This window comes from Lissotriton vulgaris, chromosome 11 (genome assembly GCF_964263255.1).
Source record: "Lissotriton vulgaris chromosome 11, aLisVul1.2, whole genome shotgun sequence".
Lineage (NCBI taxonomy): Eukaryota > Metazoa > Chordata > Amphibia > Caudata > Salamandridae > Lissotriton > Lissotriton vulgaris.
Window position 1 is genome coordinate 865,401,708 of NC_141699.1, and position 27,875 is coordinate 865,429,582.

The 27,875-nt window shown below is 43.4% G+C and overlaps 1 protein-coding gene across 2 annotated transcripts in view; it reads right to left on the reverse strand.

The window, feature by feature from the left end:
• FARP2 (FERM, ARH/RhoGEF and pleckstrin domain protein 2) overlaps positions 1–27,875 on the reverse strand; it is a 1,631,776-nt gene that overhangs the window by 1,472,672 nt on the left and 131,229 nt on the right. For both annotated transcript variants that reach the window (XR_015300958.1, XM_086944011.1), the window contains exon 2: positions 8,359–8,585. Coding sequence is in view for 1 of the 2 variants with exons in the window: in XM_086944011.1 (XP_086800137.1) it covers positions 8,359–8,556 (198 nt within the window). In the remaining variant the exon portion in view is untranslated. The remainder of the gene's footprint in view (positions 1–8,358; positions 8,586–27,875) is intronic.

The window sequence follows — 27,875 nt, forward strand, 5'->3', positions numbered from 1 at the left end:
TTTACTACGTGTGTGGGAATAATGCTTACTATAAATTACCTGCACAGTGGTATGGAAGCTACTACTTTGGAATAGTATTTCCGAAAATGTATCATGTAAAAAGAATCACTGGAAGCAATGAAAACACTAATGGACAAACACGAAGAGACAGAGCTAGTTTTTCAGAAATAGTAGGTGATATATTTGGTGCACTGTTTCCTTCAGTGGGAGTCATTCTGAATTCACACAGAATTTGTAAATTGTCGACAGTAGTTGATCGTCTCTTGACTGATACTGCTGGGAGTTTCTAGGTGATTAATACAAAGATGGTTGCGATTAGGTCTATGGTTTTACAAAATCGACTTGCGCTTGATATCCTATTAGCAAAAGAGTCTGTAGAATGCTGAAAGTGCAACATTGTTGCTCTTACATTCCTGATAGGAGTAAGGAAATTAGAGGGTATATTAAGAAAAGTATGAAACGGCATGAAGATTTGAAACCACTGGAGGTTGACAGTGTGTGGGAGAGACTAACAAAAAGTATTTCTTCAATACGGACTTGGTTTTCTGATCTAGGGAAAAATATTTTAAGTCAAATAATTCTTCCAGCAGTTGGAATAACAATAATAGTTTTGACAATAATGATTTGGTGCAAATGTTGCAAAAACAAAAGAAGAGTAAGAAAATATTAAGTGAATGGGAAAGGAAGGAAAAGAAAGAGGGAATTCGATGAAATTTAAATGGAGGAAATGAAAGGGAGGATATACAAGAAAATGAGAGATTTAGAAAACAAAGATGAAAATGAGAAAGCAAAAGAAGACAATGAGAATGAGAAATGCTAAAAGTTGGCATCTGGTTTTGGGGTGGGTAATATTGTGATGGCTTAAAATGCCATCAGAGAGGGGATTGATGGAGCAAGGACTCGTAGAAAAGTGACTTGCTCGTAAGCAATCTGCTCCTTTAACTTACTAACAAGTTCTTAAATTTGTTTTGTGTTAAACTAATGCGCACCACTCAAATACGTGGGTTAGCGAAGCTTGCTTATGTGTTTACTAACGTGAATAACATGAACAAAGGACTAAAACCGCTTTAAAATGGTCATCTTTATTGCGCATGCCGCAACTACAAATATGTAGTATGATGAGCGATCGCTTGGAGGGAAATTCTTGCGCATGAGCAGAAGGCACTAAAATTGAGTCTTAAAGGCTTGCGTGCATGGCATCTGCTTTGCTGAAAAGAAAACAAGCTAGTATACTAAAGCTAATGTGGGCAAATTATTAATAAATAAAGTAGAATAGAGTAGAGGTGGGTGGTATACAGTGTGACCACTTTATTTTTTAAACTAATATTTGTACTTTGACTTGATCACTAGTGCGCAATTGGGCTCTCGTGTATAACTTAAGTAAACGGAGTCATGGAATGACTGTGCATGTCTACTGAAAGTTAACTCGGAATGATGACAGAGGTTGAATGGTAGCCACGGTCGCACCGTGCTTTACCCTGGGAACGGACGGTGAAAAGTTCAACGAAGAAGTCTCGCTCAAATGTATAATAATGTTTTAAGTAAAAAGTAAAGACGTGTAGGAAACCAATTTTTTAATAAAAATTAAGGGGATGGGTTTGTGAACAATGGTTAAATAGAATTTAATGTCATGCAAGCATGGTGTAATGGAGTTCCCCCCTTGCCTGACCAATCATAGTTCGTATTTTTACAATATTGAAACATTAATGGGTGGACACTGGAACATCCAGAACAAAAGGTATAATTAAAGTAGCTTTAGTTAGTTAGTTAGTTAGTTAGTTAGTTAGTTAGTTACCAGATGGAGATTCGATGAATGCATGATTGGAGACGGAGATGCTGATGCTGAGAGAGATGCTGTGAGATGCTGATGAAGAATTGAATGCAGAGACTACTGAAGCAGAACTTTCTTTATTAATTTAATTGGGTTAGATGAAGACTTGCATAACAATTTCGAGGAGGAAGAGAGTGTCAGAGAGGGGTGTGGCGCAATCGTCGGTATTCTAGAGAGGTAACTATCCTGTCCTGAAGTCTTTGTTTCCTGATCTATCTAAGGGGACTCTCAGACTGAGGAGATGGCGTTGACCTGACGTTTCATGGAGAGTTCCCGGTCGAGGACGAGGATGATGCGGAGGCTGTGGAAGTTGTTCTCCGTCAAGGTGGGGTCAGCTGAGAGTGAGAGGATGAGAAGAGTGTTGTCGGCATAGGAAAAAGTTGTTGTGCGATATGGCGATCAGAAGGCTGCACGTGAGCAATTTCCTTTGTTTTCTCATGCTATTTTGCACAATTTCACTGTAGCATCCTCCTGACTCACATCTGTGCCTTCATGTTCATGATTTATATGAACCCTCTAATCTACTATGTTTGCTTCAGATTCCTCTTCTGCTAACACCGAAGGCACTCAATTAATTGGCCAGAGTGGGGTTACTGCCAGCCTATTTTCAGGTTTGTTGTACATCAGACATCACCTGGATAAACTGGAACTCCCATAAAACTCAACATTGACATAATATAGTCCCTCATCCTAAGGAAAACCACCTCTTTGAGCTAGGCCACCAAGTGCCAGAATGCCAGGAAAGACAGTCCCTAATCTGCAATTTGTTTTCCACAATTATATTTCTCTTAAACTCCAGGTTAACAAGCGGACCGTAGGCCTCTGCTTCTTTGATCTGCAGCACCAGGTCATTCTGGCATAGCTTTCAAAACAAATCCTACTCAATACCTTTGCATGTTCATAATCTAGGACCTGCACAGAGGTACACACCAGCTCATTACGTCTGATCAGTATCGACTTTCCTTTAAAATCCATACTTTTCTGTGTATGCACACAGGAGGCTGCACTTTACCAATATTACCATACAAGCCTCATTTTGACCATACACCTTTTGATACAAATACACGCCTGCAGATCAATTTCTAGACAATCAGTGATTAATGAGTTGGTTTCTTAAATAGGTTTGAATATGCTCAATACATGCTCATCCTCTGATCACATTAATAGTGTGGGTTGCTATTTTTATTTATTTGTTTTAATTAGAGCTTGTAGAATGCACAGCGACCTCAACGGAGGTGTCCCGGCGCTAACGGATACAGGAGGTGGCAGCAGATTGCCGCAAGCTTGCAGAAGCTAGGGGTAGCCAAAAGGCCAGGTTTTTCGAAGTCCACGATAGACATTTTCAGAATTAGCCTTCCTAATATGTTCCGGTAAGGAGTTCCACAGCTGAGTAGTTCTGACTCTGAACAACGGGCCATCAAACCTCGCCTTTGCAAAGCGGGGAGTTACTAGGAAGTATTGATGATTGGATCTCAAGCTTCTTGTCCGATGGTATTTACAGAGTCTTTTCTTCAAGTATTGTGGGCTTGTTTCTCCAATTGCTCTGTATGCGAGAGTCAGAGTCTTACATTCTATCCTCCTCTTTATTGGTAACCAATGCAGGCTCTGCAGATGGGCGGGGGGGGTATGTGGTGTCGTATCGGGATATTTCTGAAGAGCCTTGCAGCTGCATTTCGTATAGTCTGTAACTTCCTGATCAGGTAGTCTGGCTGACCAGAGTACAAACTATTTGCGCAGTCGCCTGTTCGGTATCGCCCACAAAGCAATACATGGAACAGGAGCGCGCTTCATCAGGAATAAAATCACAAAATACATTCAATAAAGGAACCTCCATTCTAGATTGGCACTTTACCTCAAAATCCAACCAAAAACGAAAAGAACGTAGGTGCCATATCCTTCTCTGTTCAAGCAGCCAAACTATGGAACGCTTTACCCCAAAAACATAAAATCCACGGATAATTGCCTTACCTTCAGAAAAAGACTTCAAGAGTTGGCTCTTTCCCACATAACCACTGTACTCTAACCTAAATATACAGCCCATCACTGTGTATATAAGCATTTCTTTGGATTATATATGTGTCCCTAGATATGTGTATTCCAGTGGTTAAATGTGAATAATTAGGTTTATAAATATATAGATATTCGTTAGTTCTGCTTAACAAATGTACAGATTACTTATGGTTATATTATTCTATGTTTAACATGCATGTGTAGGTCACTGCATAAATAAGTACATTTGTTTAATAACTATTTATCTAAAAGTGCTCCACTATTGAATTAAAAAATATATATATAATTTTTAAAAATAAATCAGCTTAAACTACAGCAACACTTAAAAATCTGAGTATATTAAATACAACTTGAATCTAGATAGATTACCATATATATATATATATATATATATATATATATATATATATATATATATATATATATATATATATATATATCACACATACCATGTACTTTTGTTATCTCACCCTATACTCAAACTTCTTTTACTATTCAGATCTCCGAAACAAGCCTTTCTAAACCCTTCCCTCAGAATCATCTACCCCCCCCCACTTCGTCTTTACTCATCCCAAACATCCTCCTTCTGCTATGATCTCCAAATAAATACTTTCTAGACCCTTCCCTCTTCTATCCCTCAACTATTCTTTTTCAATCCAACTAAAAGGCTCACATGTCAACTGCTCATATTAATGTAATATTTCCCTATACTAATTCACCACTAATCCTGTTTGGGTACCGGAACAGCATGCTACTCACAAAGCGCTTTGACGTGTCATCAAGGGGAGCAAGCGCTACATAGATGTAAACCATTCCCTCTTCTATCGCTCCGCTATACTTTTTCAATCCAAATAACAGACTTGAATGCCAACAGCTCAAATTCATTTCATAATTCCCTATACTAATTCACCACTAATACTTTTTGGGTTCCAGAGTAGCGTGCTACTCACTGAAAAGAGCTTCAACGCCTCATCAGGGATAGTAAGCACTATATAAATACAATTACATTTACAACTGAAATTATCATTACATTTGCACTCCCATACAGTTTTACTGATACAAGTATAAAGTGCACAAAAGATAATTTCGTCATCCAATTTATTAATTTTATTGTCAGCACAGTTCATTTACAGACAGTTAAATGTTGTTGTGTGCTAGAAAATCACATCTGTATAGTCTTCCTCAAGCACACCCCCTCTAGCCAGTATGATTGTCACATAAATCCTCTTACTTTTAAGTCAGAAAAATAAAAATAAACAGCAAACTCCCTGGAAGACACAGCCTGACATTTGAACCCTGTCCTTGAATGTATAGCAAATGTGACAAGATAAGAACAAGATTTAAAGGCCTGTTTACAGAAAGCGAGTTTGTGGAAGAATACAGTAAACAAGGTTTAGGCAACGAGAGGGATGAACTTGAGCTGGAGAGCCTAAAGCAAATAAAGCCAGAAACAGAAAGCCAGAAAATGTTAGTTACAAACCACAAAGCCAATGGTCAGCAATGGGCGTAATGCATTACTAGGTCAACTTTCTGAATGTCCCCAAGATGCCTTTTGTAAACCAGACCGCAGCGCTGTCTGGTAGGCTGCGACCTAAAATCAAATGCAAGGCCATCCTGCTCGAGTTCTCTTGGGAGGAAAAAGGAATACTTTACTAGGACAGACAAGCAGCCAGACTGGCCTAGGACATGACAGCCAACATGGGGAGGGCTTAGTCCAATGGGTTTTGCACACCTGTCTTCTAAGCTAAGCTACAGGTTAGAAGAAGTCACAGGGCAGGTCATGAACAGTAAACTGGCGATGCAGCTTTCTTTGTGGATCCACACCAAGAACTCTGTGAATCGTAGCAATTATAACAAATTGGGTTCTCATGTTTTTGTGTTACACACTAAACTAAACGTAGTAATTTCTGTGTTAGTATTCATCGTTCAAATCTTCGGCTACACTAACAGAGATGAAGCATCCAAACCAGAAATGAGATTTCCAGACGAGCCTTGGGGGGCTAGGGTAGTGTCGGTCACAGATCAAACAAATAAGGGCACGTAACTGACTTTTCCCACAGCCACGGAGCGTTTCAGAGGTATTGTCTTGTCAAGAATAACTATTGAGTTATTCATCGCTTCTGTCGCTAGCATTCTAGTAGGATTACCCAATATGGAAACTACCTGGAGCAGACAGATAACACAGGCTTCTCCAACAAATAGCTAGTAAGCGACTGGTAGATCTCCAGCTACTTATAAGTAGCTCTTCTGTGTGTAGCCAAGTTTACTAAATTAGAAGCTTGTGCTTGGTTAAATATATATACACCAAAATTGAAATTTATGTACTCTAAAATGAAAATATTTACTACTCATTCGCTGATCTTACGAGAAAAATAGATGCATTTCCAAAATATACTTAAAGCTGATATTTGCTAGAACAATCATGCGATACTGGGGAGCCTTACTGCATATATTATTTCCTTGGTACCAGGAGCACTGCAGCTATGGTTGTTATGTACAACAATGTAGAGTTGTTCCACATTGACAAACCCTTTTTAGGTCTCGACTAGGTAGCGCATGAGCTGCCCCTACGAGACATGCTGTTCCTAAAATATGGGCTTTAAGCACCGCCAATCTTTTCAATTGGCTCCTCTTACTGTCCTTCGAAAATGCTGGCTTTTTATTGGTGAATAGGCTTAGTAGTCCCTCCTTTTGGACTTTTGTACACTCCCATGAGGACTGCCCCTGTTACATGTACTCTTCCTCATCAGGTTAGGAAACTTGAGGAGCACTATTTTTTTGGGTGGCTTGCCTCTGCTCATGTCAAGTGTTCTGTTTACTTTGTGCGTGTGCTTCATAAAACTCCTCTTCATTTGCCATGCTGTTTGCCCATCTTCCGTGTTTATCAAGATTGGCAGCCACATAATCTTCTTGTGCCGACACCCCACAACACTGCTTTTTAATATGTTTTTGCATCCATCTTCGATGTTTCAGCTTTGCTGCTACTCAATCTGCATGTACCGCTGCCCGCCACTTTCCCCCTCACCAAACACTGTTTTTCTTAATTTTTTTGATTTATTTTTTTGCAGTGTTATATAGCACGAACTGGACTTGAAGGTATTGCGCGCTTTACATGACCACCTGTTGCATTATAGATGGACAAATTCAATTTACAGCCAAGGCCGAAACCTTGTTTCCCAGGTTCAAGGCCCACCATTCTGCCCGCTTTGCCACATCCGATTGCTGCTCCCTCCTCTCCTGCCCCCCCTCCTTTCCTCCTCACATGGCACTGTCCTTTATTAGCTAAATAGAGGGAAGGTCAGGGAAAACAGGTCACGGTGGCAGCGTGGTTTGCTCGCTCTTTTGGGCTGAACGACCCATATCCATAGAAACAGCAAACAGAGCTAGTGTTGATAAGTGTTTGCTTACTTAGTGCTCTAGCTTGTTATTTTACGCTGTCGAGGGAAATGCTCCCAACTTTGTGTGGCCGCAGACTGCCCCTTGTCTAATGAACACGCCGGTATATTTGTCGCATGCAGCAACGTGAAAGCCACAAACTCTGAGACAGCCTTCTCTTCTTCGAATGCATCTATCAGGGTTTGCACATCAACAAGAACGCAAAGGGGAGAGAACGGGTGGTTTGTGTTGTCTTAAAATATGCGGACCCTACTCCTGAATAGTTTTCACTGCACTGTCTCCTTACCTGTTGCAGAAGCTGAGAACATATCACGTGACTTTGTGCTTTTCCAGTGACATGAAAATGTGATACTTTGACAAAACCTGCCGGTGTTTGTTTGTGTACTAGAATACGAGTTCCGACTGGCGTAGTGTAACTGCTACGAATGTGATTATTAACAGAAAACTGCAAACGGGGTTAAAAAATTGTTCTCAGGCTGAAGTAATTTGCTTTCATTCTAAATTCTTTATGGGCTTTCCCTTGGTGAAACTTCTCAATGAAGCACTGTATATGGAGGCCAGCTGTCATTTAGCATTTGCTAAGAATAATATTCTATGGAGAGTACTAGTGTATTTAACTGCAGAGGTATTTAAATTAGTACAAAAATTGAATGTTCTTTGTAATTGATAGTAGGCTGCAAGAGACTTGAAACTCTTGGCAAGGAACAATGGTTATGCATGAAAGAGGTTATTCATAAGACAAGATACTTCAAGTTGAATGTGCTCTTTGACATGGAACCAATACAGATGTTAAAAAACAGTAGACACTGTAGCACCCAGGATAATGTGCTGCATTGCTAAATACTTGTAAAATCCCAAAGACAAGACCGATTGAACTGCAAATGCTTGTTTTACATTACTGCTTAACTGAGGTGATCCCGGTTCATCGTCTTGGATACAGTGACGCAAAAATAATTTTGCTGTGATTAAGTCACTATTGCAACACTAATTATATTAGTAGCTCAGGATGACTTTCATTAAGCAGAAGTAGATCCTATTACATAAAAGGTAGGAGGCCCCTGCAATAACCTGTATCACTGCCCGCCTCAGGGAGAGCAATCAGTCTCGGGGTAAGTCCTTACCTCCACATTCACAGCTTCCATGGTCTCGTCCAACAGTTTCACCTTTAGCTGTAAATCACCATTCTTAACAGGCACAGATGAAGAGGTTGTCCACAGGTTCTGGCCAGGCTCCAGAGTGCTGATGCCAGAACTCTTCTGGGGCCCTAGACGGGAGCCCGGTGTTTGAAGTACACGATATGTCCCCTCAATTTCCCCCATCTTTCACTCGTCATCAATAGTCATGTGACCTGTAAAGGGAAAATAAGTGGAGTCAAAAAAACTGACATCTTTCATCTAAAAAATCAACAATAAATCACAGAATGCAAAGACGCCCTTACCCAGGAACACAACAGGGTTCAACAAGCAATCTATTTGTGCACTTAGAAGACAATTTAAAATTCATACCATGCAAAGAAAACACGGCAAAATTATACAATAATCATTTGTAAAAAAAAAAGTAAAATTAAGATATCCAGCTAGATGACTAATCTGTATTTATAGTTGCAGGGTGTTTCCTCCCCCTCTCCGGGTTGCCACTAAGTCGCCATCTTGGGGGAGTTTTATGGTCTAGGTGCCCTTTTCTTTGGTGAGAGCAGCCTCTTTCAGACCAATGCGGATGCAAGCAGCTGGCGTGCCATGGGCAAGCCTGTCTGCGCCCTAATGTTGCCAGGTGCTAGGAACCCTGCCATCTCAACTGGAACCATAGTTATCATGGCAAAAGTACACTACTACTTGACCGATTTACACAATCTCAATTCCAAATTTGGGTAGGCTGGACTCTCACCTAAGTGTGGTACAGGCCTCTTTCCCTTTATTCTGGAAGGCCCTGTATCTGGTCTAAACTGGAAGTTTTCCTGCTCCTCTAGTTCTTATTTACCTTTCACTGAACATGGAGCCAATTCCCCATTACCACTATAACAAGGGGGCCCCTGAGGTTAGACTAGGGCGGAGATGCAGGGGAATATGACAATCAAAATTACAGAGAAAGTCTCTACCTGTATTAAATGAAAAAGGCGCTGAAACGTCACCGATGATTAAGTCTCCCTCCCAGAGAGCACTGGCCTAAAAACAGAGATGAAACATGTTCCTAGATTCGCATTAGTCAAAGTTTACTTCGAAATCAATTAGTTAATATTCATTAATACAATGTAACAAAGAAAAAAGAGAAACATCCCCACAAGTCAATCATTCAACTACTCAAAACAAAACACACTCATCACACAATCATTCTCATTTGTCCTGATCCTAGAGGATCCCACAGACTAACATGAGTATAGCGGCACCGCTAAAAAGAAAATTTCTGGAGTGACCACATATATATATATTTGAATACATTTTTTTCGTCTTTATATTGTTTATACTCGTGTTAGTCTGTGGGATTCTAACACCTTATCTGAATGAACCCTAGAGACATTCTTAAAAATTAAGCCACCTAAAAAGATCTCGATAAATTGATTTACATGTATGATATTTATTGTCATTTATGATTGTCATTCACGATTGTGGTTTCCACCTCCCTTCGAAACAGTTTTAACTTTTGTTTGAATGATAGGATCCTCCAGGATCAGGACGAATGAGAATGATTGTGTAATGTGTGTGTTTTGTTTTGAGTGGTTGAATGATTGACTTGTGGGGATGTTTCTCTTTTTTCTTCGTTACATTGTATTAATGAATATTAATTAATTCATTTCGAAATAAACTTTTGACTAATGCGAATCTAGGAACATGTTTCATCTCTGTTCTTAGGCCAGTGCTCTCTGGGAGGGAGACGATCATCGGCGACGTTTCAGCACCTTTTTGATTTAATACGGGTGGAGACTTTCTCTGTAATATTGATTGCCAATTCCCCATTAGCCATCTTTATGGACCTATACACCAATAACGACAAGGACTTAAACTCTCAATAGCCACCCCTGTGTATCCGCCCTTCTCCCGTCGCTCCTAGTATCTTAAGAACCTATATTGGAATATTAGATCAATGTCTAAGCACTCAAAGTAACTTTGGGATCTCCTAATTTCCCTTTCTCTTGACCTGTGTTTTCTAATTGAAACTTAGCTCAATGTAGCATCTTTATCATGTATACCTCCAGCCCTTCCAGAACAGTACAAATTGTTTAAGCTGGACAGAGATTCCAGGCCAGAAGGATGTGTGGCAATCGCTTATAGGGACATCGTGAAAATAGCTGTAACTGAGACCCTTCTAGCTGAAGGGGCTGAAAAATGTACTTTTACAACTGAATTTTCTGGTTCGGAGTTCTGGAAGGGAGCACTAATCTATCCTCCTCCTGGCGCTAATAAAACTTTAGTGATCCTTTAGCAGAGCCTATCGCTCCTCACATCTCAGCCTCTTACAACTTTCTACTTCTTGGGGATTCCTACTATCACGGTGAAAATGTCCAAAAGCACAAAGTGGCTCTTCTCTTGGCCGACATGGAGATACTAGGCCTTAAACAAGTTGTGGTAGGGCCTACTCATTCTGCCGACCACACTCAAGACCTAATTTTTACAAATTCCTTATGAGTTTAGGTGTGAATGTCCCTGATCGCTTTTCTGGACAGACCACTATTTCATTAATTTCCAAATTTTAAAAGCGGGGAGTTGGTAAAATTGAGGTTCTAGACCAGCCACAAGACAATAGAAATCTGTCACTCCAATCTCCTTTGCTAAAACTTACCTTCCACCTGAATCTCTCAGTAATCTAAATATGGAAGTCTCACTGGGGAATTTTCACCCTTGTTTTCCCAGGCACGTGACCATATTGCACCTCTTATACAAACTCCTTTTACCCCTAGCAGAAACGATGCACCATGGTTTTCAGCAGATTTAAAATTGGAAAAATCTAGTCTAAAAGGCTGGTAAGGGGCTGGTGAAGAACTAAAGCCTTCACTGATAGTTCTCCAGAAACAATTTACATTCTTATCTATCACAATTCAATTAAAACGGCCCATAAAAACTATATAATAAATCAGATTGAACAGGCAGACAACACAACTAAATCTCTCTTCAAAACACTTAACGATTTCATCAAACCGCGCACCTGCATGCGTGATTCGAATTACACAAGAGATCTGTGATTAGATAGCCAACTTTTTTAAAGGCGAGATAAATAATATTTATGCAAATGTATGCAAATTTCCTCCCAACTCAGAACTAACCCGATGCAGAGGGATGTGTGATCGGGCGTGCATTCAATCTACTGCCTGAAATCGGACCGGGACGTCAGATGCAGAGCAGCATGGGACCGAATGCAACAACAACAGGCTGCTGGCAGGGACTGGGCTCGCCGCAACACTTCTAGCTGCGGGGAATGTCTCAAAGTAAGTGAGCAGGACATGAGCACACCAGACCCTCATTATACTGAGCCGGGATGAAATAGGAGGGTCTCCTCACTCCTGCACCAACTATAAGAGAACTCCAACCGAAAGGGAGAAAACGAGCAGAACATATAGACTGACTGCCAATATATGAGATTGGCCATTCTGGGGGACGAGCTGCTGGCAGAGACTATTGCGGGACTTTGTAGAGGGGCAGAGTTGGTGTCCTCGCCGAGAAGCGAGGGCCGTGCGAACAAATGGACATTTAGCACACGAGGGCTCATCCAGAAGGGGCACAACTCTGAATATCACCTTCACAGCACGTAGGACTCTTCAACCAGGTCACAGAAACAACAATATATAGCTCTGACTAATCTGTCGACTGCTTACCAGCACCAGTGGACTGCACACACTTGAATGCCTGGGGTCGCTGAGTGTAACGCAACTGATTGGTCGGAGTTGCATGGATCAACCACGGAGGATTGTCGCTGTCTGGTACATGAAGCAAAAAAAGCACTAGCGCAAATGCCCTCTTGGAATCCTACCCCTGCCCCCCCCCCAAATAAACTTAAAACAGACCAGGGCCTCCTAAGAGATGACCACAGAGTTGGCAGAGCGCGTCACTGCATCTGATTGCACTCTGAAACTGATAACAACAGATCTGAGAGTAATGAAAAAGGAATGGACAACGATGGCATGTAGAAGTGCAAACATCAGGCAATAAACACATCCATCAGCTCACATGGGGTAAAACGCCGCTTTATTGGACAGGTAAGCAGTTTCAAGTGTTACAATAATGCAAACAAGGCCTCACTAATACAGAGTAATAATCTATCACCCCCACCCTTAAACAATTCCCCACAACAAACTTCCCCAACATTGAACTAACTAAGCCTCCTCCCCAAACCCTATCTTTCGTCCCCTGCCTTCCTCTTGCCTCATTCCTCGCTGCCCTGTTTCACACTGTCCGAAGCTAGTCTAAATGACCCCAACCCTTCCTGTCTCGATCTCCTCAAATTCTGCCACCTGTCCAAGCGACAATAAATATCCGATATTTAAACATTCCTGTAGCAAAAAAAAAAACGTCTATAATGCAAGAGTTATTTAAGGACAACAATCAAACCAGCCCGCCTACCTCAAACTCTTGCCTCTGACTAACTGGTGAACCTTACGTTTACTTTTTAACTGTCTCGCGACACACACACCAATCAGAAACACCTGCCTGCCCTTAGGAATGCGCCATAGCCCTAACATTCTGCGAATGCCACCCCTAAGAACCCTCATTGTAAATACACACCGATGACGCTGAAAACAGAGTCAGAAGCAACATACGAATAACTGGGCTCCCGGAGCACAATGAAGGACCGGGCACAGACATGACCTCCTATCGGGAAAAATTGTAATAAAATATTTCACTACAAAGACCGAGACCATGTCCTGACTCAAGAATGCATCAAGGTGGGTCATTAGACACAGGAGGTCCTGCAGCAATGAGCATCCTTTACAAAAGCTAAAAAATGGCTCAGAAGCATTGGCATCACTTATGCAATATTGTTTCCAGTACGCCTTAAGGTCACTCATTAAGACACAACACATTTCTTCACAGAGCCAACACAGGTCTGGAATTGGATCCACCAGTTACCACAGCAAGATGCAGAGAAATCACATAACAGATATGTTTTAGTATCAGGCAGGCTAGCGGGCACAACCTGGTACTAGTGGGATTTTCTGCCCCTAACTCGGAGCAGGGGGGATTCTTTTCAGACATATCAAGTAGAATGGCACCACGCCTTATAAATCCCATTATCTTAGGTGAGGTTTCAACTGCTTAGCTGACCCGGCAATGGGCTGCTCTCACCCACCCCTTTGAGACTCACCAGTGACGAGAATGGCACACGTTTTTCGGGACAGGCAGTAGCAGTGGGGTCTTGTAAATGCCAGGCATCATATGCACCTGGGAGCCAGGGACTATTGTTTCTTGGGGATGCACAATCTTCATGTCTGGTTGGAAATCTTCGTCTGCCCCCCCCCCCCGAAGACCAGGGACACATATATCATTCGGAATATTCATGTTGCATGATGTAAGACCATAACCCGATAGTGATCACGTTGGACTGGTAGAGAGAGAGAGGCCAGTGATTCCAGACTGGCGTGTCAAAGTAGGGACATTAGAGCACCCAGATTTTCGGTAGATAATAGGAGACACCATTTGCGACTATTTAGCAGATAATGCCCAGACAAGGGCCAATGTCCTGACAGAATGGGATGCCTGCAAGACAGTCATTCGGGGTAGATGCCTCTCTGAGGTGGTAGGAGTTAAGCGCACTGTGACAGCAGAAGTGCAGGCCCAAGAAGGAGAGGTGCAAGAATTAGAAAAGAGACACCTGGAGTGACAAGACTTGCAGCGCCAGGTTATGGAGACCAGGGAAACTCTTGCGGCAGGCACAGAAAAACTCAGCTGTTTCCACCATTGTGAAAAAATGCATAGAGCGCACGCAGAGCAAGACACATCAGGACACTAGTGATCCCATTGCTCAAATCAAATAGGCCTCCTCAAGATGTCCGCTCATATCCATTATCAATCTGTCAGGGGGTCCCTGCCTGCCACGAGTCTGATACGGATGGGGTCCCTGCCTGCCACGAGTCCGATACTGATCAATGTCCCTCTTCCTTTCCGCCTCGACGACTGCAGGACGACCACACTCCCTTTAAGGCAGCTTGGGCTTACCCGGAAGGCGGAGCACCCTCTGTGTCGTCACCCCCATCTCGCCAATCAGAGACGGCCTCGACGCTGATAGTGGGACGCCGAGAGGTGAATAGGGCGAACGCGGCCGGAGAGGAGGAAGTGCCCCAGGAGTCCGTGACAACAGAGGAAGATGCCGGAACAGGATTGCCGTCCTCGGAGACAAGGGTAGAACCAGCCAGGAGGTCACCGCAGGAGAAGCCGGGAGGCCAACGGTTCCACGCTCCGCCCAGCCACACTTCAAACGGAGAAGTGTAGCTCCGCAAGGTACGGGCAAGAATACGGGGAGTGTTTTATTCCGAGGGAGGGACTGGGTAGAGGGCGGCTGGGCGGTCACGGGACGGGAGTGCCTGACTGTAAGCGCTACCACCCTCACTACTAGAAAGAGCACCGAACGGTTGTAGTCCCTGGTGATCCCCTTCACGTCCTTCCCTTCCCCTCCTGCCATTTCTTATTATTGGTCTCGCCAGTAACCCGGCGTATTCTTTCCTTTTCCTTTTGTCGAGGGGCTCCACAAGTCAGAAGACCTTCTGCTGAACCCGACCCCGGGAGCCTCGAAGAGAAGTCCGCCAGAATAAGACTGTCTTTGTTCTCGGAGCCACGAGAGTTTGTTTGTTTATTGGACCTCGACCTTAATTCAAATAAATCTCAAATAACTGCACCAGAATTCTTCGTTTTCGCTATACCTCCTTGGTCCTACCAATCATAGCCCCCTACCCCCACGTCAAGCCTTACAAGTGGTGCCGTGGCTCGGATTCTGAAAACCGTCCTCTGATACAAGATGGAAGCCTTGATTCAGCAAATGAAAGAGGACCAGGACAAACTCAGGTGGGCAATTGGCCAAACCTCTTCTCAAGCCGAAGCAGACCGCACGGCATTTAGCAATGCCATACAGGCTCAATCAGATAACTTATTGAAATTGGCCGAGGGTCAAAACCACCTCATGACGGTATTGGGACAAGGCAGGACAAACGGCCCACCCCCAGGAACTGTAGTCCCTTTACAAAAGTTCACCCCAGGAGACGACCCTTTGGCCTTCTTCCTGAATTTCGAGAGGGCTGCTAGGGCCAGTGCTTGGCCTGGGGATCGTTGGCCTTTCTACCTCGCCCCTTTCCTAACAGGAGAAGCACAATCCGCCTATCAGATGATCAATAAAGACGGCACCTCTGTTTACGCCGTAGTGAAGCAATACATCCTTGACCGTTTGGGTGTGGATGAAGAGACACACAGGCTCAAGTTCCGACAGGAACGTGGAACCCGCTGGGGATCTACCTAAGACTTTGTTTTATAAATTAAAAGCAGCTGCTGACCTTTGGTTGAAGCCACAGGATGGGAATATAGACGATGTGATGAATAAAATTTATCTCGAGCAATTTCTTGAGGCCCTGCCCTACGGCACACAGCATTGGTTGAAGCAACACGCAGGCCTTACACTTGAACACGCTATCGAAATGGCCACTTCCTATGCCCGCGCCCAAGGGCGTCCCATTATAAGAGAACCAGAGAAACCTGTTAAACCAGTGCCAGGAAAAGTCGAAAAGAAGTACCCAAAACCCCCGTTTGAACCTCCACGACCACGTTTTTCCAAACCCGAGTTTCAGCCTAACTCTGGTCCCCAATGCTATGACTGTGGTGAATGGGGTCATATAGCCAGATTTTGCAGAAAAAAAACGAAGGAGAAAGACGAAGAACCCATGGACGTCAGTTATGATCCATATTCACTTCTGTTCGCGCAGGAGACAGGACCAGTCTTCTATGTGAGTGTGACCATACATGGGAAAGTGGTTAGAGCCTTACTGGATTCTGGGTGTAGGCATTCTGTAGTCAGACAGGAACTTGTCCCTTCCTCATACTTAATGCCAGAGAAAACTGTGCACATACGCTGCGTTCATGGGGACCTTAGGGAGTATCCTCTGGCCACCATTAGCCTATGTACAGCTGCAGGCACTAGAACAGAAGTAGTGGTCGGAGTCATGCCTTCTCTGCCTGAACCCGTGATAATAGGAACGGACAACCCCGGTTTTACCGAGCTTCTGTCTGATGCCTTACAAACCATCCCACGCAACAGTTTGCTTGTTCCCGAACCCTGGGCTAGGGATACCCATTTTAAAACTGCACAGTTGAACGATGCCTCCCTTACCAATGCTTGGAACATAGCCCGTTCAGGTCAGGATTCTCTACACAGAGGACATATCCCACATTCATTGAACAAAAGGGGTTATTGTATAGGTTGGCTAAACCGGATGACGTTCCGCAGCTATTAGTACCTGTTGCCTTCAGGGACCAGATACTCTTTTTTGCACACGCTCACTTACTAGCAGGGCATTCAGGGGCAGTAAAGACAGGGCAGGCCATCGTAAAGCACTTCTTTTTGCCTGGAATATACGCCCAAATACAACGCTATTGTCAGGAATGTCAAATATGTCAGCGAAAGAACCCCTATGTTCACCCCAGCGGTTCCTCTAAATCCGTTACCCATCATAGGTAAACCGTTTGATAGGGTTGGGATGGACCTTATAGGTCCATTACCGAAGTCTGCGAGGGGACATCAGTGTGCCCTGGTCCTAGTGGACTACGCTACTCGTTACCCCGAGGCATTTCTCCTTCGGGCAGCTACATCCTCAGCAATCGCTCAAAAATTTGTTGAGGTCTTCTCTAGAATGGGATTTCCTTGCAAAATCATCACAGATCAAGGAACACCGTTCGTTTCACGCTTAATGGCTCAAGTGTGTAAACAATTACGAATCAGACACATTAAAACCTCTGTCTACCATCCTCAGACGGATGGTTTAGCTGAGAGGTATAACGGTAGTCTAAAACTCACTCTGAAGAAGCTTTTGTCTGGGGATGGCAAAAACTGGGATCAGTTATTGCCTTTGGCTCTTTTCGTTCTTCTGAGTCAGAAACAAGCTAGTCCAGGCACCTCTCCTTTTGAGTTACTGTTTGGTCGCACTCCAAGAACACTTCTGGAGATCACAAAAGATAGTTGGGAAAAGGAGGGAGCTCACGAGGCAGACGCCTTGTTGGATTATACCCAACAACTCCAGACTAGGCTTCATAAATTGAGGACATTGTTCAGCTATGGCCAGATGATCATGGGCCAAACAAAAGGTGTTTTATGACAAGGGAAAGAGATGGAGGGAACCGGATGTTGGTGACTGGGCCTTGGTGCTGTTGCCTTCCTCTACACACAAACTCAGAAAAGAGTGGCAAGGACCTTTTGAGGTTCTCCGTAAAATCGGAAAAACCACATATATCCTGCGTGTTAAGGGGAATAAGACACAAATGTATCACATAAATCTTCTAAAGAAGTGGCTGGGGAAGCCCCCGCAAGCGGCACATACACTCACAACTGTCCCTCATACTGTCCTTGACACTCCTATTAACACGGAACTAACAGAGGCACAACGGGAAGAGGTATTGTCTCTTCTTCTCCGGTACACAGACGTCTTCTCTGACCAACCAGGTAGAACAAACATTGCGGTACATTCCATACCTACTCCTCCCGGAACTGTAGTTAAACAAAAACCCTATCGAGTCCCGGAAGCCAGAAGACAGGCTTTTCAAGAGGAGATCAACCAGATGTTACGTTCAGGAGTGATTGTACCGTCACACAGTAACTGGTGTTCTCAAGTGGTTCTTGTTCCTAAACCGGACGGCAGTATTCGGTTTTGCAGAGACTTCAGAGCCGTCAGTAAGGTCTCCAAGCAAGATGCTTATCCACTGCCTCGCGTGGAAGAACTGCTAGAACGCCTTGGTGAAGCCCAGTATATCACAACTATTGACCTCACCAAGGGGTATTGGCAGATTCCACTAAATCCAGCAGACCAAGAAAAAACAGCCTTCTCTACCCCCTCAGGGCACTATCAGTTCACTGTTCTTCCCTTTGGTCTGCACGGCGCTCCCGCCACCTTCCAAAGGGCAATGGACATCGTCTTGTCTGCCCATCAGCAATATTCCTCTGCTTACTTAGACAGCATTGTCGTCTATAGTAAAACCTGGGACGATCATAAAGAACACCTTGAGAAAATCCTCAGTAGTCTGAGGGCCACCGTGTTTCATATAAATGCCAAAAAGACAAGAGTGGCCTGTAGAAAGGTGAAATACCTAGGATACGTTTTAGGTAATGGACTAATAGAACCACAGACAGAGAAAGTGAAGGCTATTCTAGAGGTCCCTTATCCCAAAACAAAAAGAGAACTGAGAGCGTTCCTCGGACTGGTGGGATACTACAGGAGGTTTGTTCCACAGTTTGCAGACCTGGCCGGACCTCTCATGGACTTGTTAAAAATATCTCAGTCCTCTCCTAGACTACCAGCCCCAACTACCAAAGAGACCAAGGCTTTTCAGGCACTACAGACAGTCCTTACTACCTCGCCCGTCTTGGTTTCTCCGAACTATAAAAAAACCCTTCATTCTCCATACTGATGCCTTCGGGGTAGGTATTGGGGCGGTCCTGTCCCAGGGGGACTAAGATGGGTTGGAACGGCCGGTTCTGTTTATCAGCCGAAAATTGTTCCCCAGAGAACAGGCTTACTCCACCATAGAAAAGGAGTGTTTGGCGGTCCGTTGGAGTGTGGACAAACTCAGGTACTATCTGAAAGGAAGGCCTTTTGTTTTATATACGGACCATGCTCCTCTGACATGGCTTCAACGGAACCGTGGACACAATGACCGTATTCTCAGATGGTTTTTGGCTCTACAGCCTTTCCAGATCGAGGTCCGTCATCGCAAGGGCCTGGACCAAGGGAACGCTGACTTTCTGTCCCGGTTTCCTCTTTCCCCCGATCGGGGAAATCCTGGGGGATGATTGTGTCAGGGGGTCCCTGCCTGCCACGAGTCCGATACTGATGGGGTCCCTGCCTGCCACGAGTCCGATACTGATCAATGTCCCTCTTCCTTTCCGCCTCGACGACTGCAGGACGACCACACTCCCTTTAAGGCAGCTTGGGCTTACCCGGAAGGCGGTGCACCCTCTGTGTCGTCACCCCCATCTCGCCAATCAGGGACGGCCTCGACGCTGATAGTGGGACGCCGAGAGGTGAATGGGGCGAACGCGGACGGAGAGGAGGAAGTGCCCCAGGAGTCCGTGACAACAGAGGAAGATGCCGGAGCAGGATTGCCGTCCTCGGAGACAAGGGTAGAACCAGCCAGGAGGTCACCGCAGGAGAAGCCGGGAGGCCAACGGTTCCACGCTCCGCCCAGCCACACTTCAACCGGAGAAGCGTGGCTCCGCAAGGTACGGGCAAGAATACGGGGAGTGTTTTATTCCAAGGGAGGGACTGGGTCGAGGGCAGCTGGGTGGTCACGGGACGGGAGTGCCTGACTGTAAGCGCTACCACCCTCACTACTAGAAAGAGCACCGAACGGTTGTGGTCCATGGTGATCCCCTTCACGTCCTTCCCTTCCTCTCCTGCCATTTCTTATTATTGGTCTCGCCAGTAACCCGGCGTATTCTTTCCTTTTCCTTTTGTCGAGGGGCTCCACAAGTCAGAAGACCTTCTGCTGAACCCGACCCCGGGAGCCTCGAAGAGAAGTCCGCCAGAATAAGACTGTCTTTGTTCTCGGAGCCACGAGAGTTTGTTTGTTTATTGGACCTCGACCTTAATTCAAATAAATCTCAAATAACTGCACCAGAAGTCTTCGTTTTCGCTAAACCTCCTTGGTCCTTCCAATCATAGCCCCCGACCCCCACGTCAAGCCTTACACAATCCTAAATATGGATTACAACATCTTAAGACTAATATTGGTGACTCGCCTCCTTCCCATATGCATACGGGTGTACAAAGAGATCAGAGTGGGTTTATACCAGGGAGAAACAGCATTGAACATTCGCGGACTCCTGTACATAATGAGGAAATCTAGACCGGGAGAGGATTATGCAGCAACTGTTTCCACCAATATTGAAAAAGCATTCTATACCTCAGTTGAAATTGCCTCTGTGCCAACCCAACGGTGTGGATCTACACGGGGTATGATCTCCCATTCTTACAGGGTGGGGAGGGTTACTAGACAGGCTGCCTTCTATCCCCACTACTGTTTGCTATCGCAGAGGAACCCCTGGATAGCGAGGCATGCGGGGAAGAGGACAACTTGGGATTAAAACGCCATTGGATCTGCCATAAAAATAGCATTGTACGCAGACGACATTTCTTCTTTCTCAACAATGTGAGAGAGTACCTCCCGGGGACTATATCAGTACTGAGACACTTTGCCACTAATTCAGGCCTGTGTATCAACTGGCACACATCATTAATATTCCTCCTAACACAATGCCTATAACACCTGATTTACTTGGACTCACTTGGGAGAGCTAATGGACGACAAACCTGGGGGTCAAAATATACCACAAAGTAAATTAGATACTTGACAGTAAGATCGGAGCAGCGGTTGGAGCGCTTTGTGCCAGCATAGGGGACACTTCCTCTGTCCGTTGCAGGGTGGGTGGCAGTTGTGAAAATGGTGACGCTGCCCCAACTACTTTCCTATTTTTCGACCTGCCCCTCATTATTACCCGCAAAACCATTTCTGAGGTGAACTCACTCTTAATAGATAGTACATGGGAAAGGGAAGACGCTGAGTGGCCTTGACTAAACTGCAATGCCCACATCTGACCGGGGCCTAGAGACACCAGACATAGAGGCCTGTTACTTAGCTGTCCAACTACAGTGGTATAACCGATGGCTGTATGACCGGCTGCACCCTGTACACAACGGATAGATGTTGGCACCGGACCTAGACTTGCTCTACAAGATCCTCTTGCCCCCTGAAGGTCTCATACCTGAGGGCAAATGTTAACTGAAGGCGGTGAGACATGTCTAGAGGTGAAATCTGGGTCACACCTGGTCCCCCTTGCCTTACGTGCCGGGTCTACCACTACAGCGCCCAACAGCACTGACTGATGTGGGAGTGCGGGGGTGGGGGGTGGAGTATAGGGTGGGACGCAGAGTGACCAGGGTGGGCGACCCCTTTCCGGTTGGCAACCTCTTTTCGGTTGGCAACTTGCTGTCCTTTGAGGAGCTCTCTCATATCTATGACATAACGCTGGGACGATTTCTATTGCACATGCTAGTGACACACTATTAGGGGCCATTGGCAGGCTGGCCTGACGGAAACATCTATCCACCAGAGCGGTCGAGCAACGTATAGGAGGGCGGTGTCACTTCTTTACTAGGCAATCTGGGCAGATATCAATAAGCCATTGGTGAAATTAAACAAACTGTGGGAGGAAGAAGATGTGGCCACCCTACAGCCGATACAACTTGATCTAAGATACTGGCTGCCATACCCAAGATCTCATGATACACACGGTTCAAACTAATTAATTTTTACTTCCAGCCCAGGGCATATTTACTAAGGGGAAAATTAAGAAGATTTACGGGTCGCAAGATTTAGCATGTGCCGGATGTGAGGAGTAAGGAGCGTAAACAATCCACATGGTATGAGTATGTCCAGCCTTGAGACTACTGGGAAGAGGTAATAAACTGCATAAACAAAGTCACTGACAGAACGATACCCTGCAGCCCCTTGGAGTGCCTCCTAGGGGGATTCCCTCGTCCACCAAAAAATAAAGTGACGGCTACATTTGTAGACCTTGCCCTGATATTAGCAAAGAGGAAAATCACGATGAAGTGGAAAGCCACAAATTACCCCTAAGTAGATAAATGGAGGGACACACTGTTGGTGTGGGCGGGAAATTAGAGCAACCCTGCCCGGGAACCCAGACAGGGATGCTGTCCCATAGATAAAGCAAGGACATGGGACAAACTGGTAGAAAACCAGAGAGCAGCAGATACTGTCTCCCCTGACAGTTTAGTACACATTGATCAGCACAGAGGACACCCACAATGACAAGATGGCTGGAGAGGCCTCATGGTATCTAAGTTTGCGTGCACAATCGACGAGATGTAGAGACAAAATGACTGTTATTATGCTGCTAAGCTGACAGGGGAGGACACAGTAGGGAGGGCACAGGGATGGGAGTCAATATAAAGTTATGAGAAAGATGGCATGTGCACGTCACTGTTACAGAGCAACAAACTGTGCATTGAGCAGAACTAGCATCAGTGATAAAATAACTTTTTTTTTTGTTGCATATTTATATAGCGCAAACTCGACCCAAAGGTATTGGAGCGCTTTACATGAGCACCCTATTTACATTACACATTCTGGCACAGGGAGATTAAGTGATTTGCCCAGAATCACAGGATGTGGAAACAGTGGAATAGACCCAGAGGCTCGAACCCTGGTCTCCAGCACCAAAGACGGAAGACTAGCCAACGGACCACATCCTCCACGAACAAGACAATGCTCATAACGTACATAAAATACTGTGTGAACCATCTACTGCAAACTTGTAGGTCTTGTTGTGAAACAAGAAAAACTTTGTTTTATACATTTGAATACCGTAGTTCACACTTGTGTTTTATCTAACTAGGTTTCAGTTACTGAAGGCATATATTTCACTTTCATAATGGACTGTAAAGATTTTAAAATATTACTTCTCATATAATTTAATACCCTGATTTTTTTTTACAACTTTAATAGTATTCTTTTCTTTGCTTCATCTGTATCACATTGATTAATCTTATTGTGGAAAAAAACTAATAAGCACAGACAAAGCCAGTAGGTCTGGTTCTGGATGCAGTGCCACGGGCTTTGCCAACGCATATTTCATTTGAATCTTTTTTAGGTCTCGGCTAGCGTAGGCTGCGCACATGCGCAGTCTCGCTGGCGAGATTTAATGACTTTGAGTACGTTTCACTAGCGAGGCTAAGCCCGCTCCTCTTTTCCATTGGCTGGCGTCACCGTTTATGCTAAACAGTGGCCAGTCATTGGAAAAGAGGTCCCAATGACGTACTTCTTTCCCTTTTAGCCCGTCCCTTTCAGACTGGCTTCTTTGACTTACGGCTGTGGTAAAAGTTTCTTATCTTCTTTATGGGGCGAAACAGATGGCCCCCATAAAGAAGATAATGAACCTTTTACGCCAGAAGCAAGTCAGCCCGAGCCCGGTCAAGTGGGACGGCTCTAAAAGAGAAATGTCTTTAATTTTAGTATAATCGCGGCACCCGCACTTTACTTTTAAAATGTTACAAGTAAAGCGCGGGTGGCGCGATTATACCAAAATGAAAGAAATAGAAAAAACATCTATTTCTTTCAATTTGGTATAATCGCGGCACCCGCAGAGCTGCATGGCCTGGCAGCACTGCAGAGATTGTAGATCTGAAAGTATTTCAAGGTTTGGGGAGCTGGGAGTTGGGAATTGCAGGAAATTGAGAACTGTATGGGTGTCGTTACATAGTGAAGCAGCGCAGACACTGCCAAACTGAAAGCACAGGGCAATGCAAAGACAGGGAAACAGAGCAGAACACGGACCTCCAGCATCACAATATCTAGGGAGCAGAATTCTTGCATGGACTCTAGAAACTAAAAGCACTACTTTGTCTGGGCACAGAAAACACTACCGAATTTGTAAGATCTTTCAGGACTGGACAACTAGAATCACTGCAGCAGAGCTTTAGGAAACATTTGCAAACCTGGCTGTATTAACGTTATTCCTGTTATCTTATGTTGATGGGTATTCATATATCACAGTGTTCACTAATCACTTGGCCTTCTGCAAAATGTGGAAACCCTAATGAAACCACTATGACCCAGGAAAAAAGGAAAACATGTCATACATGTGTCTATGGAGTTCACCATGGAGCGGAAGATGTTGGACCCCAGGATAGTACACTTGTGTCATTCTAACACGGCTCCAGATGCTTCACCCCACGGAGGAAAGCGTTGGGCCCGAGGAGAGCAAACAGACACTTTCCATGTGCGGGTTTAAAGGCTCTACCATAAGTCTGAGATATTACACCTCAAAAAATCTATTAACGCCATTTGTACACAGGTCTACAGGCTCTGCCGGAGAGAATGTGGTTAGTTTTGTGGAGAGGAGGCTTGCCGGTATGGGTCAAACAGTGGGCTAGCCCTTTCAATCACAGTGCATCTGTTAGGGTCACACTGTGACAGCGATGGTATGACCCACAGCGGGAGTGCTACAAGGGTCTTTAGGTGAGTGGATGTCTACAGTGGTCAATCCTGAGGAATGCAATAAGCTTTCTGAGGGCACTCAAAGAAGTAAGACAGACAGCGATAGAGGTTGAACGTTGTAACTGAGGGAGTAGGGCAGGAGTTCCAACTCTAGGCCCCAGCTAACCGAAACAAGAAATATGAACTTCACCTCTACTCCTCTCTGCTACTCACTCTCTGCTACTCACGCTCTACTACTCACTATCCACTCTCTCTCTACTACTCTCTACCTCTATACGCACACACATATGTACATATATATGTGTATATATATTTACATATATATGTGTATGTGTATATATATATATATATATATATTTACATACATACATATATATACACACATCTGCAGATCTATATAAATACAAATATGAATGCATGCATACATATATTCATACATATGCATGTTATGTACATGAAAGTTTAAAAAAAAGAGCAAAGCTAAACCGCAACCTAATTACAAACAGAATTGCTTTAACTTAAATGAAGACGAGACCTATTGCGTTTTCAATGCTTGTTTTGTATGGTATAAAAAAAACGGAGGTGTTTGCGAATGCTTAGGTATGTGTGTAGAAGTAATGGTTTGTATTATGCACAATAAAAAAAATTGCATGTGCTCACATGCTTGCCGATCTCCGACTCATTATCATACTTTACTACTAATCCTTCTAAGATAGCTGTTCATGCATGAGCTTACATGCACAAGTGGTCATCTCTGAATGTTTTCAAGCAAATGATAGCAATGGCTGACAAAGTCTGCACACACATCAGCCTTACTGAAATTGTTCTAAAAGACCATTTCCAAGATGGCTGCCGACATTAGTGTGTACATGATAGCAGAGTCTCAGAAGCTGTCAGATTCATTTATTTTATTAATGTAGCATTGAGATGGACGTTTGGTGGCTGTTGTCCACATGTGCTCGGGCAAAATACATATATTCACAATGCCAATAGCCAATGGATGAAGCAGGCTAACCCTTTAACTCGAGCCATTGTGGGTGGACACAAGAAGCAAATAATACAGCAATGGACAAGAGGGCAGACTGAAAACACCTTTAGGTGTGCATGTGCATACATATGTGTGATCCATGTTGTACAACAGAACGGCTGCTGTGCACTGTATAGTATGGTATGGCCCGTCATCATATAGTATGGTATGGCCTGTTGTACAGTATGTTATGGCTTGTCAATATATAGCATGGTATGGTGTATAATTGTATAGTAGTTCCGTTCAGTCCATTTAGTCTTTATTTCGATTGTAACAATCGTTAAAGACAAAAATAGCTACAATTTTTAAAAGGGTCATATTAAAATTTCATGATTTCAAAAATATATATAAAAACCAATGACCAACAGTTAACAGTGTAGGATCTCATAAGATAAAAAACAATAACATTTAAAAGATGTATTATAAAATAATATATAAGTATATATGGCATGGTTTGCCATAACACATCCACAAAAAACACAAATCCAAATGCTTTACACACTAAGAATCACACAAATTGAATACAAATATATGTGTCTAGGCAAACGTGGTGCTATTAAACAAATCTTTTACCTTAAAATATTAATATTAATATACAAAATAGCCTAACTAGAAGTGAGGACCCTCATTTTCTGCTCCTCACTCTCTGCTACTCACTATCCACTCGCTCTCTACTACTCTCTACGCACACACATATGTACATATATATTTACATATATATGTGTGTGTATATATATATATATATATATATATATATATATATATATATACACATATATATACACATCTGCATATCTATAAAAATACAAATATGAATGCATGCATACATATACATATATGCATACATATGCATGTTCTGTACACAAGTTAAAAAAAGCAAAGCTAAACAGCAACCTAATTACAAACAGAATTGCTTTAACTTAAATGAAGACGAGACCTATTGCATTTTCAATGCTTGGTTTGTATGGTATTAAAAAAACAGCGGTGGTTGCGAATGCTTAGGTAGGTGTGTAGAAGCATAGGCGGACTTCAAGTAATGGTTTGTATTATGCACAATAACAAAAATTACATGTGCTCACATGCTACCGATCTATGACTCATTATCATACTTTACTACTAATCCTTCTAAGATAGCTGTTCATGCATGAGCTTACATGCACAAGTGGTCATTTCTGAATGTTTTCAAGCAAATGATACCAATAGGCTGTCAAACATGGCTGTCAAATTGACAAAGTCTGCACACACATCAGCCTTACTGAAATTGTTCCAAAAGACCATTTCCAAGATGGCTGCCGACATTAGTGTGTACATGATAGCAGAGTCTCAGAAGCTGTCAGATTCATTTATTTTCTTAATGTAGCATTGAGATGGACGTTTGGTGGCTGCTGTCCACATGTGCTCGGGCAAAATGCATATACTCACAATGCCCAAAGCCAATGGATGAAGCAGGCTAACCCTTTAACTCAAGCCATTGTGGGTGGACACAAGAAGCAAATAATACAGCAATGGACAAGAGAGCAGACTGAAAACACCTTTAAGTGTGCATGTGCATACATGTGTGTGATCCATGTTGTACATATTAGGTAAGTATATATAGCTGAGTCGGTCACATTATATTCTTTTTTACATGTTACAATTTAGGTAATGTCGTGGGCTGACAATTTGAGTTTTTTCCTTGACCTGTTACTGCTTTTGTCAATAATGTGACCGACTCAGCTATATATCCTTACCTAATATGTTCTTTCCCTATGTATAGAGAGTCTATCTACAAATATAGGGGTCCCCTTCTTTCAAATCAATGATCCATGTTGTAGAACAGCATGGCTGCTGTGCACTGTATAGTATGGTATGGCCCGTCATCATATAGTGTGGTATGACCTGTTGTTCAGTATGTTATGTCTTGTCAATATATAGTATGGTATGGTGTATAGTAGTTCAGTTCAGTTAATTTAGTCTTTATTTCGATTGTAACAATCATAAAAGACAAAAATAGCTACAATTTTTAAAAGGGTCATATTAAAGTTTCATGATTTCAAAAATACACATAAAAACCAATGACCCACAGTTATCAGTTTAGGATCTCATAAGATAAAAAATAACATTTAAAAGATGTATTATAAAATAATATATAAGTATATATGGAAAGGTTTGCCATAACACATCCACAAAAACACAAATCCAAATGCTTTACACACTAAGAATCACACATATTGAATACAAAAATATGTGCCTAGGCAAACGTGGTGCTATTAAACAAATCTTTGACCTTAAAATATTAATATTAATATACAAAATAGCCTAACTAGAATTGAGGACCCTCATTTTCTTGGCACAAGTAACCCACATCCACTAAAAAATGTGGCAACGGCAACTACTATTGGTTCCTGCCTTTTGGTCTCCAGGATCCTTAATGCCT